The sequence below is a fragment of the Cariama cristata genome, unplaced genomic scaffold, assembly GCF_000690535.1.
Source record: "Cariama cristata isolate BGI_N322 unplaced genomic scaffold, ASM69053v1 scaffold17432, whole genome shotgun sequence".
NCBI lineage: Eukaryota > Metazoa > Chordata > Aves > Cariamiformes > Cariamidae > Cariama > Cariama cristata.
This window is the reverse complement of record NW_009603493.1, coordinates 85,238-103,925: the sequence shown is the minus strand read 5'-3', so window position 1 is coordinate 103,925 and position 18,688 is coordinate 85,238. Positions and strand designations below refer to the sequence as shown.

General features: G+C 43.3%; 1 protein-coding gene across 1 annotated transcript in view; it reads right to left on the bottom strand.

Annotated features, from left to right (window-relative positions):
* AKAP13 (A kinase (PRKA) anchor protein 13) overlaps nt 1–18,688 on the bottom strand; it is a 70,785-nt gene that overhangs the window by 2,896 nt on the left and 49,201 nt on the right. Inside the window, exons 11-28 of the mRNA XM_009695236.1 lie at nt 18,064–18,131; nt 17,163–17,229; nt 15,838–15,973; nt 14,783–14,895; nt 13,524–13,670; nt 12,651–12,901; nt 11,895–12,020; nt 11,673–11,790; nt 10,885–11,133; nt 8,556–8,632; nt 7,018–7,199; nt 6,853–6,935; nt 6,342–6,521; nt 5,445–5,609; nt 3,301–3,371; nt 2,729–2,773; nt 1,501–1,551; nt 661–1,110 (exon numbers count right to left, since the gene is read on the bottom strand). Of these exons, the coding sequence (XP_009693538.1) occupies nt 661–1,110; nt 1,501–1,551; nt 2,729–2,773; nt 3,301–3,371; nt 5,445–5,609; nt 6,342–6,521; nt 6,853–6,935; nt 7,018–7,199; nt 8,556–8,632; nt 10,885–11,133; nt 11,673–11,790; nt 11,895–12,020; nt 12,651–12,901; nt 13,524–13,670; nt 14,783–14,895; nt 15,838–15,973; nt 17,163–17,229; nt 18,064–18,131 (2,579 nt within the window). The remainder of the gene's footprint in view (nt 1–660; nt 1,111–1,500; nt 1,552–2,728; nt 2,774–3,300; nt 3,372–5,444; nt 5,610–6,341; nt 6,522–6,852; nt 6,936–7,017; nt 7,200–8,555; nt 8,633–10,884; nt 11,134–11,672; nt 11,791–11,894; nt 12,021–12,650; nt 12,902–13,523; nt 13,671–14,782; nt 14,896–15,837; nt 15,974–17,162; nt 17,230–18,063; nt 18,132–18,688) is intronic.

Here is an 18,688-nt window from a genome sequence, read left to right as displayed (position 1 = left end):
GAGCCAGCAACTTTGCTCACTGAGCCATGACCCAACTGCAGGTGCCCAGTCTCTTTAGGACAGGGACAATGCCCATCTCTTTGCTAGGTACCCAGAATGCTTTTGGAGACGGACATAAGCATACAAACAGCCTTCCCCTGCAGATATCAGCCTTGCAAATGGCTTTTGTGACAGCTGGAGGGTGCAGGCAACCCGCAATGCTCAGGCTGTTTCTGAGAAGGATGTCTCATCTGCCTGACCGCTCCCCAGAGCTCAGCCTCCTTGGGGTGACTGCCAACATCAAAGGCAGTATTGACCTCCTGGGATTGCCCAGGGTATCTTCTCTGTACGGCACCCACCTCCCTTCTGCCACCCACTGACATATGGCACAGAAAAGCAGGCAGAGCTCAAGCTGTTGTAACTACCTACTGCTCAAGACTGGCCAGGCATCCTGAATACACCACGTTACATCAACACTGGCAACACCTCAGCAGCTCCGGAGGTGCAAGAAACGCAGTCCTGCACATCATGTGCAAGGAAAAAGCCAGTTTTAAATACCAGGCCCCGCATGTCTAGGGCTGGGCTGGCATCAGTCTATCACTGCTGGCATGCAGTTGGTCCAGGAGCCAGCCCAGAGCTCCCTGCAGTTTCCTCAGCAGCCCAGCTGTTGGCATCATTTACCTGATTGTGGCCAGGCTCCTGCCGCATTTGAGCTAATCGCTCCACATCTTGCTTGAACTGCACCTTCTCCCTCTCCAGCTGCTTCTGCGCTGTGCGAAGCCTCTCCAGGTCGAGTTGGTAGGAGGCCTTCTTCACCTGCAGCTCCTCTCGCTCCCGCTCGAGATCCTGCCATCCCCTCTGGACCTGCTCTTCTCGCTGGGCCAGGTGGGCCTCCTGCTCTGCCAGCTCCTTCTCCCGGACTTCCCACTCCTTCTCTCTCCTCCGCCTCTCCTCCTGGTGCTGTGTCTGCTGCTTCTTCAGGTTTGCCAACTCCTGGCGCTGCTTCTCCAGGTTGCGCTGCTTCTCTTGCTCCAGCAGTGAGGTCGGTCGGAAGAAGCTTCGGGTCAGAGCCCTCTCGCTCAGAGCCAGCTTCTGGTCCTCGATGTAGGTGTCCTGCCGAAGCACAACACCCTAGAAGAGAGAGGACACAAATCACTGCAGTGCCCTTTCCACGGAGAGAGGCTCCATTCCTGAAAACCTCAGGGTGCTGTATCAAACCCCTTCTTTTCCCACCAAAATCACAGCTCAGCACTGCTGCCTTATGGCTGGGCTACGAGAGGATGCTGGCAGAGCATCTTCCACAGCAGCTTCCCAAATACAGGCAAGCACTGGTTCACTTCAGCAGCAGCTCATTCCTATGACCTGCCAACACACTGCCTGCAAGCTGGCCGTGGGGTATTCAGCTGCACAGGGATGTGACAGCAAAGGGGAAGGGGAGATGGGTGGTGAAGCGCGAGTGGCTGGTACTGGCTGGGGGGGGGGCAAGCAGCAGTCAAAAGCGGGATGAATGGCCAAGCCTACCTGCAAAGCACTGAGCAGTTTATGGAGGCTGGTAATGGTTTGGAGGACCTGCTGCGAGAAAACAAGAGCATTGCTATTAGATCTCACTGGGTGCCAGGGTACGCATAAAGCACCCTCTTTTTCCACTCTGACCCACCGGTGGGTCTGACAAGCTGTACGGCCATCCCTGTACACCTTCCTTTTTCTCACTCTTCACTTGCAATGACTGTGTCATCCTCCAGTACACAAATACATCCCTTGGACATCTCTCAGAGGTGCCTGGCATCATCTTCCTCACTTTCCTAGCTGTCAGTGCATCGGGGAGGAAACATCTGCAGAAGCACTGAACAGCACAGACCCCATGGTAACTCAACACAACTCCTGGGTTGTCTCCGCAAACCATTTCCCACAGCATCAGCTTGCTCCAGAACAATCAGAGTAATTGGGATGATACCCAGCAGTTCACTTAAAAATTTCAGGGCAAGAACTTCAAGGGGCACAAAAAAAAAGATATCTTAAAATGAATGTGGACTTTTCATACTCTTCCACCCCCGGCTGGCCCATACAAGCCCTGCTGTCATTAGACAGAAAAACTGCAATACCGCAGGCACACATGTACAGCAGGTGTGTTCATGGAGGCTCTCTGAAAATACAGGTAAATGTGAATACATCGTGCATGCATACAGAGCAAGCTACTTTGGAGTGATGCCCTACCCCTAAATATATTTTCAGCCTAGCTAAAAATTTATCTGAGTCTCTCATATCCTCCAATTGCTTTTAAGAAGAACAAAAACCACCGCAGTATTTGCAATAGTGGTGTGATAGCCAGTATTAAGAGAACTGCTTCTCATTCGGTCATTAATGCTAACTGGAAGTTATGAATGTGTATCAAAGGGAGAATAGAAATCTAATTGCCCCAATTCACCGCACCTGCAACATAAAATTAAACTCTCTCTGTCTGCAGATGCACAATAAATACAGCCCTGCACATCCTAGCGGTAATTAACCCTTGCTGCCTATAATCAGCACATAGCATCCTGCTGGCAAGCAGATGACAATCAGCGAATTCCCTGTCTGAACATCCAAGGTTAAACAAACAAATGACACAGTGGGTTCAGCTTAACGTATTTAAAAGTCTACATGTGCTTCAGCAAATGCAATGTATTTTCTTCTACATTATCACCTATTGAGACAAATTCACTTGCCACTTAAATGAAGGAAACAGCTGAGCAACAGAATCAATTCTTACCTCGTTATTCCTTTTCAACATGAACATCAGATTAGCATTTCCACCCTATGAAAAGATCACAGATTTAATATGAGGACAAATGAGAAATCACAGCAAATGTGTTCTGAAGCTGAACTAATGACAGACCCATTAACCGCCCCCCCTTCCATCTTCCATTCTGGGAGAATTCATGCATGTTTTTTAGGCAAGTTAAAATCATATAAAATAAAATGTTAATTAGATATCATTTTGTAGCTATATGACGGATCGATCCACAGCAAGAATAGGTGCAAGGTTATAGTTGACCTTATCATTTCAATAACGATGCATAATTAAACACATGTTTTAGTTGATCTGCAGACAGATGGCAGATAACCTGTGCCACAAAGGAATACAACTGATTTGCAATGGTTTTCAAGTCAGGATTTTAGCTAAGGCAAAGTGGTTTTGGCTGCATACTTCCAATTTTATTTTATTTTTAACTTTTTAGGATACATCTAATTGTCAAGAAATTCAGGCATCTTTCAAGACTAGAATTGTCACTCTCTTGAAATCTGCACTCAGTGGCAGCAGATAGATAAGCCAAGCGATACCTTCTTTAAAATGCTGTCTGACTCTGTTCTCCGAAGGTCCTGAGCATCATCGCCTTCATCTTTTGCTCCACCTAAAGGAAGAAGTCAGCATTGACACTGGTTATTCAACATTTTAAGTCACAGATGAACTTGCTAATGTCCGAGAAATTTAACACAGGAGACTCAGATGTTTCACAAAAGCAGACACAGAGTTCTTGACACTTTAAGTAAAGGCATTTGCTCCCTACGTATACACAAAGTGTCAGCACCACCAGAAAAAGTGGAAGTGAATTCAGTTTAGGATTGAGGTTGGTTTCAGACAACAGGCTCATAAATTTGGCACACTCCTACCAACTGGTGCTCTGTCTAGCCCCTGCGCTGCTGTCTACTACCAAAGAATACTTGCTGAGAAGACACAGGGCAGAATAAGAGCAGATGGAGAACAATAACAGTATCATATCAAGGTATATTATTGCAGGTATAGTTTCAATCCCTCTTTTGTGCAAGTGCAATTTACAGCTGGGTCAGATACTGCTGCTCAATACCCTGTGTAATTTTACGCTAACAATTTACCCTTAACCTTAGTTATCAGAAACCTGTATCTTCAAAGGGACTTCTCTTTCTAACTTCCCCTGGATGGCTCGTATCAGTGTTCCTGAGCAGGACTGAACTGAGCTGTGGGGCCAAGAGGGCTGCAACCCTCCACCTGTGCTGCCTTTCTGCTCACGGATGGCAAAGGAGTCGCAACGGCTCTTTGGTCCTCTATCTCTTGCCAAGACTCTTGCACTCTCCTCGCCAGCTGAGATACAGCCCATGGGGAAAAACATACCTGCAGTGGTAACCTCCCTACTGCCACTTTTTTAATGATCAACAACTATACATACACCTGTATCTGCAACAATGTGAAGGACACCTTACCTAATGCAAATGCCCTCTCCTCCCAGCAACCCCCAGGCAGGCTTTGCTATTAAAGGTTGACCCTCAAGTCCTCCTAACAGACCTTCTCTCCTGTGGCACATCCTGGGACCTTCCACCTCTTTGCAGGAGGAAAGACCTCCCTTCTGCTTTGCAGGAGGAAAACGAAGGGGAGTCAGGTTATAAGCCTTGCCCAAGGTTGCACAGGTTGTGAACAGAAGAACTGGAGCTGAAAGCCAGGTTTCATGCCTCCTGGCCTCCAGCTGAACAAACAGGCCCTGCATTCTTTTCCCAAATTCTCCCAAGATTCTACAACTATTGAATTACAATCTAATTCAAAAGAGGACAATTTCTACAGAAAACCTAGAGCTCGGCAAGGAACAGCCTGAGGTTGTCCCATTCATCACTGCAACAGAGAGAGGCACTACCCTAAGCAAACCCTGATGACAAGGCCTGCGGTGGGCTTTTCAACTTTCCAATAGAGCTGGGTAAACCTCTACATACTTCTCATATCTGACTGTCTGGAGCTAACACTGTTCCTCTAATGCAAAAGGTCAGACAAGGTCCAAAGATCCCAATGCTGAGACAGACACTAGCGCAGCAAAACTTGCTGTATTGGGAGTATGAGTGAGACCACAGAGAAAGGAATTTGAGGACAGGGAATTTCTGATGACTAGGGCAAAGAAAAAGAGCATTGGGAAGCAGCCAACTATGCAGCTGAGATAAATATTCATGCATTTCTTTGGGAGAGACTTAATTGCAGGAATAACACATGCAGTTGTACGTGGAACACAAATGCATAGAGAGCAGAGCCAGGGGAGGAGGTGCTTGATTCAGCAATAACCTCATCCATTTGCAAATGCAACAGTGCCAGGCTCCTGCTGGAAGATAACTGAAGAAAGAAGAACAGAGATGCGGCTATTACAATAATAACGTGAAGAATCTAATCTATTAAGAAGCTAAATGTTTTCATAGACCATGTAAGTAAAGGAGTAAGGATATTTAGAGAGAGCGCAGAGAGAGGACTGAGGAGTTCAGATGCTCAGTCCTCATGTAGGCACAGGTTCTCAGCTACCATCATTCCACCTGTACATACGCTTTTTTTCCTAATCTGTTATTTATCTATCAACTATTATTGGAGAGGAGTTGGGAAACCCAAATCAGCAGCTGCTGGAGTCCTTCTGAAGCAAGAGGATATGATGACATGTCTTATTAACAAATGCTGATGTGCACACATGTTAACTACTCACACTTGGAGGCGTTCATCTGATGACTGTCAAATCCTCCAAAAGTTTCCGCCCTTCTAGGCAGAGAGATGGGGCCAACTCCTCCTTCTTGTTCCATGGCAGTGTTGCTGACCTGCTGTCCGAGGGCAGTGCCCAGGCTCCTGTTCACCAGCTCTTGCAGCAGTTCAACTGATAAAAAGCAATGATATCTCTGTTAAAGATCACCGAAGGCTTCTGAGATATATTCATCCCTGCCTAAGCTCAGGTCAGAAATTCACATGCTTTGCTCTACTAAGAAACCATGTTTCTATGACAATGATAGGAACAGTACACATTTCCCCTGCAAAAACTCAGTCTGACCATTAACTTCAATTCCTGGAGCTCCGCACAGGCTTCTATCTCCCTCTCTTCCTCCAGGCAATCCTGGTGTGCTCTGACAATAGCATTTAAAAATTTTCAGCCTCTCCAAAAATCACACCAGAAAGTTGCCCATTTCCATTTACCCTTGTGTTTGTCAACAGACTTGCTTGTCCCTTGCAGGCACCACAAGCGCCTGCTGGAACCCGAGCCCTGCTCTCACACCTCCCTGAGACTGAAGCACAGCAAAAGCCTGGATGGTCCAAATTTCAAACAAGGATAAATCCTGTGCTGCTCCTGACATCAGTGCAGATTCAACGCATGGCGGTTCTCTGTGCTGACTTCTTTTCTGCCCTCTTTCAACAGCCATCAATATCTGCTTCCTTTCCTGATCCTCATTACCTGTCCCTGAGACAATACTGTGAGTAGCAATATCTCCTTATCTATGCTGTTATTCTGAAAAGAGAAGACTTCCCCTGCAAAACTGGTGCTTGAGGGCTGATGGCTTCACTGAAGGTGGGTCCACTAGTTAGTGTGATTAATGTGTCACCCCAACTTGCTCACCTTCATTTATTGCAGTTTTCATAATGGCCTCTCCTTTTGGTGCCTCTTCTGTGTTGGCTCTGAAGAGCAGTCTGGAGCCTGGCATGTCCTCCTGCACAGAACTGTCTGCCATGTCCCGGAAGATCTTAGCCTTCTCCTCCAGCAAGAGGAGGATCTGTTTATCCTTCTGATGAAGTTGTTCTGTGGGGGTGAACAGAAAATAGAGATGAAGACAGAAAATAAAAGCTTTGGCAAGGAAACTGAGCCATTGCTGAGATTTTGGCCCCATCTAGTGGAACCTGACCATACAACCGTGCCCTGAGCAATCCTGCACAGCAACGGCACCCAGCGAGCTCAGAAAAAAAATAATGCAAGCAAGGTGAGGTGCAAACAAGGACTACAATTATTTGCCTGGATGCAAGATTCTCACTCCTTTGGAAAAAAGTCATAGTTCAACCACAAAACCTAACACAACAATTCCTGTAAATTTTTCAAAAACCGCTCCCCACAGCTGTCCCAAGCAGGATTTTACCTTTCAGTCCTCTCACTTTCGCATCCGACACTTTCTTTTCAAACTCAGACTCACAAGGGACTCCTTCGTCTTCATCTTTATCCCTAGACAAGAGACATGTCTCAATTACTACCAGAACATGACCATGTGCGTCACCTGCCTTGAAAGAACAGCTTGGTAGCTTACATGGTGTTCATCGTGTCTTGAATGATCTGTATCCAGCCGTTACGCTCTTCTTTGGTGCTGGCATGGACTTCCACCATTTCAGGATCTTTTACACCCATACTGATCAGAAACAAACCCTTCTCTTCATGAGCCACTTCTCGTACAATCAACTTCTTCAGAGAGATCACAGTAGATTTCTGGTCCTTCAGATGGAAAGAAATGGGTGAGGAGGGTAAACAGCACTACTTCCCAGCTGCAAACTAGCATCGAAAAGGTCCCAATAACCATACCGCTACCTCTCAGGTTGTAAATATATTCGAACCTATTGGCTAATTAAAAAAATAAATAATCTTAATAGGGTCAAAGTAAAGGTAAGGGCCTGCTTTCCTCCATCAGTTCTGTAGGAAAAGCAATTTCACCTTGTTCCATTTCAACAGAGAATTTAAAATTGACTTTGTGATTTTGCAAACTCTACCATATTTTGCTCTAACTCCAGCAGACCTTTGATCTCATCTCCTCCTGCCCACACTCTCTCTGTCATTAATATCACAGCTTCTTAAACTCAGAGCAGCTTGCTAGTGCCTGCTTCACACACATCATCTTCATGATCTGTCCCTAGGATGGAGTAACATCTTGTTTGCAAATCCCACAGAACCCCTGCTGTTCTCAGAAGCTCATAGCTGACGCCTATGATGGAGAAGACTTGTGTGTAAGATGACATTCATTGTATGCTATGATCTCTGTGTAATCAGCCAGCGCAGTTAAAATGTCCCTTTGCTGTTGTGTTATCTGCATACGAGTCAGTTCCTTTGTGCATTTTACAGGATGCTACAATTAGCGTGAGTTGGTAGCGGTTCACTAGCAGGACTTGTGTGCAAATCTGCTCCCCCTCTGTAGGGCACTGAGTCTGTGCAGACCGTTGGTGGAACTGGAATAACAAATTATCAGCTTTCAAAACGTTCAAAGAGTGGAAAGGTCACAAGGTTTAGCCAGTCTAGACCATGCCTGCAAGGTACAACCCGAACAGACTTAATTAGGTACTAGGTTTTCTTTAGCAGGTCAGTGTGCCTAGCCCTTTTATGAGGCCTGCCTTCAAAAGCTAATGTTTTTGGGCTTGTGCATTACAATTATATTCCTCTGACATTTATTTTCAAGCTGTTCTGTTGAACTTACTGCAGTGGCATTTCACTCCCCAACTCCCCCATAGTAGCTCGCAATGTATTAGGACATTTCTTTCTGCTAAAATACATTTTTACAATGTTTGCATTATCCCACCCCAATCACTGCTTCAATTTGCACAAACTGAAAGGAGCAAGTGTATCAAGTGACAGGCAGGTTTTCAAGGCCAATTACCAGCTGCGCCAGGGCACTGCAGAAAGGGGAGGTGGGGCATGAAGACATGTTTTCCTATCAAAAACAATGGAGTCTACCCAGCAAACGAAAATGTTACAAGCAAGAAAATTATGTTCTTTAGCAGGCAAGGGCTGGCTTTCCTGCACGACACACATCGAGAGTCTCTCACGGATAAGAGGAAGGAGGAGAAAAGGTTGAAGCCTTACCAGTGAGGCAAAGACATACTTCTGGTCCTTCTCCTGAAGGAATATGAGCATGTCAGAGAGGAGAACAGCCTGGACTTCTGGGAAAAAAAAAAAAAGCATACCAGTGCAGTATAACCACGCAACCCACCTCGAAACAGATTTCTTTTAATAACACCAATGCTGGGCAGCGGTAGGGCTGTTTTTGCAAATCCTGGAAGCAGGGACAACCTCCCAGTTAGTAGGAGGAGCAGGGGCAGATCCGGGAGATGCCAGGTCAGGCTAGCTCTGAACAGACTTCACGCTAAGGAGAACACAACAGCACCTGGGAAACCTGCAGGATTTTCTCTCATCTGTCAGAGCAGGGGTGCTCCTCCCCATATGCATTCTAACAGTTAGGACATGTGCATAACAGCGAAAGCTGGAGACACTCACTGAATAGATGCACTGTTTTCTCCAACAATCAATATTTCAGCCCTTGAGCAAAATATCTGCACAGGAAGTTTTGAGTTTTATGGTTCTCTTGATGAGTGGTTTGTGGAGCGTAAATTATCGTGCAATAACAACATTTGTCAGCTGTAGTTTCTTTCCCAGGAAATACTGACTTCAGGAGCCACTGATTCTGCTCACAGACAAACACAACTCTTGCCCGCTCCAAGGGGAGCTGACAGAGCCTGCGTGAGATGCTTTCTTTCATGGGAGAAGGAATCACAACATCAAGCCAACAGAGGATTTTAAATCAGAATACAGCCTTTTCCCAGAGTACATGTACAGCCTTCCAAGTCTCCTAATGACATATCATAAAGTTGCCCAGCAACTACCAAGTATAACGCCCCACCCCGAGCCCTCAGTACAAAGAGTTTTTGTGTAATGTACTTGGGAAATCTTGTGACAGAGAGGAAGCAAACCAAAAAGTTAAATCATCCCGTGGGTAATTCCTTCCATTCTGCTTTGGGAAGACAGGATTCGTTCCAGATAAAAGAACCACCAAACTTTAATCAAAGCTGCAAAATGAACTCCAAGCTCTGGAAGGTTTGTAAAAGTTTGCATTTGACTTTGTCCTTCTGTATTGTCTGTGCACCTTGCAAGAGGGAAAACGCTAAAACCCTCTAAGAAAAGTTCTATACTTCTCTGTGCTTCATTTCAAATCCCGCAAAATAGCCTGAACGTATGAACTAGTTACTCTCTCCCTTGGTTCTGTAGCTTGTCTGCAAGACCTGCTTTGCTGGGAGCTTGCACTACAGACAGAGGTATGTTTATGCATTTCTATGACTTAAAAACACACAGGCAGTCTGCACTTATCGCAAGATTTCACAACAGCAGCATAACTTGCTTCATCCACCATCTAAAGTCAATAGTAATCTTGGGTGCCTAGAAACCATCTGTAAACTTCCTGTTTCCAAAACCTCAAAATAAATCATACCCGATACACAATTTCGTGTTATCACTGCCTCCCTGTATAGCATGGCACCAGGCTACCAGTCCCCATCCATGCCCAAGTACCGTGGTTTAATCAGCTGATGCTGGAATGAGAGAAGGAAAGCCCATCCTTCCTGCCAAGCCTGAGACACAGCCCTGTCTGCTCTTACTGCTACGGTGGTGCCAGCTGAAGGCTTCCTTGTGAGATTTAGTGTTTAATTCGGTAGAGAACTTGAGTGCTCACCACCGCACAGGACCTTAGAAGAACTATTTCCATTTGATAACAAACAAAAACCAATTCAAGAAAACAATGACCAAACAAGAGGCAGCTGCAGGGACACCAGAGCCTCTCCTGAACAGTTTGCTTCAGCAGCTCAAGAGGTTCAAGAGCAACAAATGCCTGGGACACCTCTCTGGAGTCCCAGTGAAACTGGGATGGTAATGCTGAGCCTTGGCAGCCCTACTGCAGACCTTAGAGCAAAGGAAAGGCAGTGCTGCTGGTGAGAAAAGCCACTGAGAAGCTGAGGTTGAGTTTCAGATGGAAACATTTCCTGGAAACACTGCACATGCACATTGTGGTGCAGAGATCTGACTCACTGCTCTGGGAAACTGCAGCCCCATTGGGTTCTCCTGGCCCAAAGGATCCCCCAGCAACTCTGCTCCTTGGCTGATGCACTGAGGTGTCACTGCAACCCAAGCCTTCAGCAGGCATGCAGTTACCAGGAGGAAAAGCAGCTATCTATCACCCCAGAAACAACACAAGGAATCGGAAATGCTGCGATGGGAAGAGAGTGTGCAGCATGGGGAAAGCTGCTGTCAAAATCTCTCAAAGCAGAAGAACAAATAAAGGCTGGAGACACCAATCTGAGGACTAATTCTACATCCAGAGAGGGCGAGCTGTATCCTACCCTGGTAGAAGGCAGGACAGTCTTACCTTTTAACCGGCCAGCTGCATTTTTTAGTGAAACAGGCCCATCTCGGATGAGCTTCCGATGCCTCAAGTCCTCTCTTGCAAACATCTGGCCACTCTTCATCCTCATGATGGACTTGCTATCCGTCCGGTTGTAAATCTCACCAAGACGCATTTTCTTTTCATAATTGCTGACTTTGCTATTGACTGCAGCAATCACATCTTTAACAAGGTTTAATGACTGAGTCAAGTCTTCATGTTCCACTTCATTTTCTTTGAACAAAAAAGAGAAACACCTCGATTTCACTTCATCCTTGTGGACTCTAACTTCCTGATTTTACTTACTTCCTTCCTCTTCTCCCTCCCAAATTCCTACATTATATTTTTTTAATACTTTCATGAGACAGGCTGCATTTTTCCCTCTTAAGGAGAGTTTCACAAAACCTTTCACATATATGGTTGAGGTTGGGGACTACTCCAATATACTTTGTATATGAGACAGTATAGATGAAATGCACAAATTAACCACATATTTTAGCCATCACCAAAAAAAGGAAGCTGGGAGACTTTGGAGTCTAAGCATGTTGCTCCATAATTAGCTACAGACAGACTTATAACAACTAAATCAAGTCACCCGAATAACTAATCCTAAATGGCAATAAGAAACAAAGTTATCTTGTTACAGTGGTATGAGACAATAATGACTGGATTAGTTGGTCTACTCTAAGAAGATCGGCTCCAGCTGAAAAAAACCCAAAAAGTTTACACTGGAGGAACAAATACACACTTAGAATAGAGGAACTGTTCCCTACCTTTGGTGTACTGCAGTATCCTTTGTAAAAGGACTGGGTACTTTGTGATTCTCTGTGTTACTAACAAGATACATTCAGAAATCCCAAGACGCCTCACCAGGGAGCTGCTCATTTTTTTCTAAGAAACAAAGATGAAAATTTCAGGTCTGTAGCAAAATGCTCACCAGAGTGCAGAAACGACATACTTTTTCCATCAACTATGTCTGTTCTACCATGTCCTACCTTGACAAATGCCTGAAACCGCTTGTCCTTTGAGTACAGATCTTTGAAGTTATTTACTGCCTCGTTGTGATGCCCACAGAATTTGCCATATGTTTTCTTCATTCGCTCGGCACTCTCACCAGAGAACTGCAAGACATGAGACACAGAGGTCCAATTTGCACTGAGCTCCTGGTGTGATATCCCAGCAGTGCCTGCCAGTCTCTCAAAAGAACTTGGTGAAACCAAATTAGTTCAAAGCATCCTAAACCAAGCAAGTAGATCTCCAGAAAGTAAAGACCCGAGTTTGGGACTTTACTAAGTTCATATTCACTGCAAAATTTGGGATTCTACTCACACGGCTTAAAAGCTAACAATAAAAAAGTCAAGACAGACAAAAAGAAGAAGGGAGAAAGGGCAGATAAAGAAAAGTAAAATGACCTACCCAAAGTTAAATAGCAGGTCAGTAACTCAGCCAAGAAACATACTGGGCATATTTTGCTGTGTTCTACTGCCTGCCCTCCAGGCTATGGTCAAACCATTCCGTGCCTGTCAGGGAATGCTTCCCTTTCCCACAAAATAAACTAAATCAATTTTCATCACTAGACCTTACTCTGAAAGAGCAGAAAGTGCTTCAAAAAGCAGAGGTGGAGATTTTTACGTGTGTGAAGAGTAAAGGTGCTGTCAGCTGTGATTATCTGACAGGCGTAAACAGGAGGGAAGGAAGAGCGCCTGTTTTCAGCTGTGCTCTCAGAAGTGCAAGCATTTTCCAGTGCTTACTTGATTCACTAGGATGTCACCTATCCTCTTGATAACAAAGTTCTTTTCACTTTTGTCTGCCAACGACTCCTTCTTCCTTTCCAGAATGCGCTGGAAGAAGTGACTGTGGATGTGCAGCAAGTTTTCCAGGCAGGGAAAGATCTTGTCCACGACTTGTTGATCATACTGCAGTTCCTTTAACATCCCTGCACTGTATACATCATTCATGATCTTCAGGGTGCGGACATGATGCATTTCTGTCTGCATCAGCTCTGTATAGGATGAGGACAAGGTCAGAACCAAGGTCACTGTAGAGTACATTGGTGTATAGTACAAGGAAAAGCTGCCATTAGAAAGCTCTTCCATAATTGGGCTTGTCTAAGTGGCTTCAGATAATTTCATGTCAGGTATTGAAATATCAACCAATATTTTCAAATGTGGGAGAAAAAGGGGGGCAGAGAAGTCCCACAATGAAGAGCTTTGGACACTGCTTCTGAGGTCTGAACCTTCAGCACTGTTACCTGCTCCTTCCTAACACCTCACTGCCAGCCTCAACATAGTGCACTTTTGCTGTACAGGACGGCTCTTGCATCTGGCAGGAGAAGACCTCCTAGCCAGCTGCTCTGCTGTAACGGAGCTTAAATGTCATCAGCAGACAAGTGAGGAGCAACAATTTCTGGGTTTTTTTGATGGTTTCTGGATACATGAAATACAGAATGCAAGCTTTCACAGAATACATTATGTTTCTAAGAACTTCAGGAATGAAACTTTGATTTCTGAGGAAACTTAAGTCAATGTTCCTATTCACTGACCTAAAGTTTCCCAAATCCATGCATGCAAGTATATCAAGAAGCTATCTACAATGAATGAAAAATTAAGATGCAGGTATCTCACCGTAAATGACATCTTGCCGTTTGACAACATCTTTGTTTTGCTGCTGTAGGAATTTGCTATCCACTACTTGGCTCCAGGACTCTGCCTCCAGCTGCTTGGAATCTAATTCCAGATCTCCCATCAGCTGTCCTTCGTTCATATCCGCACCTTCACAAAGCAATGTAAGTGCCATTAAGATGTGGATAACTTTGTCTCATTTGAGATTCCTGTCTATTCATTTAAGTTTAGGCTTTCTCTCTGTCATACCACAGGTATATGGTATCATACCATAGGATCTCTCATACCACAGACATCACACACATTCTCCTTTACTGACACAAGAATGATCATGTGGAATAATACCACAGAAGGACTAGGTTATGAAAAGCACTTTTAAAGGTTATTGCTAGTTGCACAAAGCTAGCTCACCATTTTTGCATAGACCAAATTCTACCTGAGATAAAAGACAATGGATTCTTTATCTACAATGCAACATCATCACAGATAAATAAAAAACCACAACACCCAGTTTGTCTTCCTTCATTACCTCAGCGATACGAGGGAACTTAGACCTACGTGAAGTCTGTGTTTTCAAGCTTAGAAAGCCAGAACTGATTGTAGGTAGACGTGAACACTACACACATTACATATACACATATATATCTTTAAAAAAGGATTGCTCATTTGTGCAGGAACTGGGAAATTTTCTCTTGTCACCATGAGTGTACCCTTGTTTAGCCCTTAATAAATAAAGGCCATTCCGCTCTTTTCAGGTAAATATTGGTTAAAATGTAAAAATACTGATTATATCCTAAAAAAGCACCCTATAAAAATTATTTAAACTTAAGAAATGAATTTAACTGACTTCACTTTCAAACTCGCAAAACCAAACAATACATCTCTTCCTTCCCCAATCTGGGAAAAATACAAAGTGCAAGACATCAGCATGAAAAAGGTGACAGAGCGTAAAATCTGTGGCTGTATGAATGGTCCACAGGTGCAGAACGGAAGAGGAAATGTTTGTCTCTGAGCTAAGTTCCAAGTAATTCAGCTGTAACTGAAACCTTCTAAATGTTTTCCCACAATTCAACAAGCTAAAGAAATTATCATGTGGGGCTTTCTTTTAGTTTATCATACTAATATTCTAAGATTAAAGTAAATGCACTTTAATTGTCCATTAGAAAGGAAAACACTTGCTGACATGTCAAAATGGATTTTCTATTTCCGGAAAGCAGTACCTAGAACTTCCTTTTGCTATAAATGCCATGGAGATCACTCACCTTCGTCAACCAGTGACTCCATGGATTCATTCACCCGGCTGATTTTATGTAAGGAGTCTGTTGACTGCGATAGGAATTTCCAAGTGTGTATTAAGCTGTCATCGTTCCCAACTCTGCAGAAAAAAAGAACACAGAATATCATCCATGACATAAAACCAGTCAAATGTACTTCCAAATACACAGAAGAAATGCATTTTAAATATGAGTTGAAAACCAAAGCAAGTGGTGCACAGTTACGTACAGAAATGTACTTTTATTGTCTTCTAACAACTACCCATTGGGGCTCAACAAGATGTAAGATCTACAGTTCTGAGTGATGGTGCTTCTTCTATAAACAATTACATCTGAGGTCTTATGGTTTGGGTAACTCGTTGTCATTTACAGTCACTTCCCATCCCCATTGCCCTTGGTGCAAGCAGTGCAAAAACGCAACACAAAAGGCTCTTCAAGAGTCTTTATCACTAGCTCTAGAAAGATCAGAAAAATGGACTGAAATAAGTTTCACCATGAATAGCTAGGGCACACAAAATGTCCAGAACATGCCAGTCCATGCTATTGCCCTGTACGTAGAACTGCTAACATGCAGGTAGTGCAGGAACCATATATTAGATTTTCTTCTATGATTTTTTTTGTAATTAATTAAATGCAGTCCTAAGACACCATAATGACTGCAACTCTGTGCCTCCACCCTATTGTTATGGATACAAAAGTTAATACTATACCTGACCTGCAAATTTGTGCTTGGACAGTACCCAGCAAGTGAATTTCCTCTGGGAGCCCAGAGCATCTCTGTGAAATGGCCTTGAATATAACCAGGCCAACTCAGATGTCTCTGAACTCCTGCCATGACTAAACTAACCCAGACAATCTGATTGCACAGAAGACAACTGACAGTATCATATATAATACAGATTTCTGGGTTTGTGATCCTCTTTTGTACCTTTAACACAAATCATAGTACACTAATGTGTTTTTAATGAGATCTGGATTTCTCTATGCTGATAACATATGTCAGATAACAAACACATACTCATGCATGCAGGCAGAAACCTTACCCTGCAATGTTCTGTATCGAGACACTTTTCGAAAGTGCTGTAGTCTGTTGTGATCTCCTGTTATTGAATATTGAGGTTACGGTGTTTTCGTCAGGAGCAAGTATTGCAGAGCGAGGGCGCTCCTTCGGTTGTGAGCCTGGAAGGGAAGCGTCACAGAAAAGACAGCTCATGCAACTGCACTGTTACCTTTGATGGTGATGACTTAAAGAAACCAGGCTCTAAAATTCACTTCCTTTTCTTTCTAGAGTTGTCACCAGGAGATCTCAGCTGTTAGAAACAGCCATACGAAGGAAAGAACATGAACCTCTGTGCAGAACTGACTGCATTGCACTACGCTTAAAAGATCAAGGTGGGATCTGCAAGTCCAGAAACATACACCTGAGAAACTGAATTTAATTTTATTTGATAAATAATCACATGTAGCAATCTACTATGTTGTTTTTTAATTTCCCTGGGTCTATATTGATATACATCTTCCAGCTTCTTGTTAAACTTTTTAAAACAGGTTCCTCTATCAGTATGTACCACAGAGAGATGCTAATACTTATCTCGTTATACTATCATATACCTTTAACTGATCTTTTCATATTAATTCCAGATTTTCCCTTCCTCAGATGCATCTCTGCTTTCTGGAGTGATACCTCTGAATTTCATGATAAATACCACAGTGTGTACATCCGTATCGCACAGTGTGGTTCCATATAGTGATCTCCAAGTTATCACTGAATAAGCTTATCAAACCACAGTACTAGAAAACTCATGTGGGCTATTTCACTCCTATTCTTTGCCCTCTGTCATACTGGGTAGCTCCGCAGGGCAGTGTCTATCTCAGCGCAGACAGGGAAAGTTTGTCAGTATTGCTCCTATTCAAAAGTAAACTTGCTGTTTTTACTACCTCAAAGCATAAGACAATTAAAAAAAGGCAAATGTATTTTAAACAAGCATCCTCTCCACTTGTAATCTTCAGAATTTCTGTTAATATAACACTCATAGTTGGATTCCTTCCAATGTCAGACATCCATGGACATCGGCTGAGTCTTCTAGATTTTGTGGACTTATCAGCTGTAGGCCTTCAGCATGCTACAGCAGTCAGCTAGTTACTATAAATCTGAGATGACTTTACATTTGCTTAAACCTACATGGACACTGCAGAAGAGGATGAACTCCGTGCAACTTCAGTACAACTTCTGAAATCCTAAACATTGCTTATCATGCACAGAAGATGCTCTCATCCCTGCTTTGGTAAATGCTTCACTGTTGTCAGAACAGTTAAGAACAGCAGATACAGACCATCAACAAAGCAGAGGGAAAGGAAGTTTTCTTACTTTTGCTTCTCATGGTTACTGTGGGTAACGAAGAGGTATCATGTGCCTGCAGCATCCCTCTCTGTGGCTGAAAGAAAAATGAAATTCACTGTAATTTCTTCCCCCCTTCTCTCATCTGGCTGAGTCACATAACTAAAATAAAAAAGCTATGTATTTTCTGAATCGTCTCAGAACAAATCAGTTCTTGGCTGTATGTATATTTTTTGTATTTTTATATATATACGTATGCACACACACGCACACCTCCCCCCCAGTTGCTGTCAATGAAATGGGCAAAATAACAGACAGAAAAATGTGCAGCAAATAGGAAAATGAGAAGAGAAAGTGCTGACAATACTGAAGAGAACTGAAAATCCTAATTATATGAACTAGCTTGGAGAACTATACTGCAGAAGAGGTTCCTCACATTTGGGGCATGCACGAATTGTGCACATTCCTCATATAAACAACATACTATTTATTAGTTTTCATTATGCATTATATACACATGATGCTGCATTACAGGATGCAGCACTTGAGAATTAAGAGAGATAGCATTTAAGGGTGCCGGATATCCCCAGATTTTGCTAGTGAATTTTTTTTTTTTTTAATTTTTTTTTTTAATTGAAGCATAGGACAGATCATGTCACCGTAAGGTCCCTGCACACTGCAGGGAACAAGGCAGGGAATTTGTTGCCAACACCCTGTGGCGCTGACCTGGAGCGTTCACAGAGTCCCAGGGACAACTACTGTATTAACATGTGGCTCTGGGGAATTTCGGGAGCCCAGAGAAATTATTCACAGGGGCTGAAGTTCTTTCCAACAAGTTGGAAACTTTGGGATGTATGGTAGATGTCATGTATCTCATGCTAAATTGTTAAAATTTTTTTGTTTATTCAGTAGAGTAGATGAAATCACTTACCTTCATTTTGACCTTTGCACAAGAAGCAATACTCTCCTTACAGCCTTTGTGAACAATTGCATTGCAGTCTGTCAAAAGTAAAAAACCCAACCAATTAAACAAAAAACCACAGAAAACAGGTCAGTTTTTGCCATTTGTAATCTGAACTGTTATCTTGCACAACTGAGAACTACAACTTTCAGGCATCATTGTGGTTTACATGAGTAGCTACAGATACTGAGAGACAGACTGCTTTCCCAGATAATTAGCCCTCTGTTTGTTAACAAGATTTCCTCCTGGAATTTAATAGGAAATTCTGTTTAAAAATCAATGCAAGGCTGAGTCACCAGGATCCTAATGGATCTTAAATTAAAAAAAAAAAAAAAGGTTGAAAGCAGAAGCAGGAGACAGAAACAGAAACCAATCACAGGGCCAATATTTTCTCTGAAAACACAAATACTGTTCTTATCAAGACAAGGATTATGGGATCCAAAAGACAGGAAAAAGACAGGAAAATTCATTTACATAAACTCAAACGTATCATAGCCAAGATGTACAGTACAGGAAGCAAGTGCTACTGTATTACAGGATTATCAGAAAAAATAACAAGAGCATCTGCCAGGTGACTGCGTCCATGGGGTTGGGA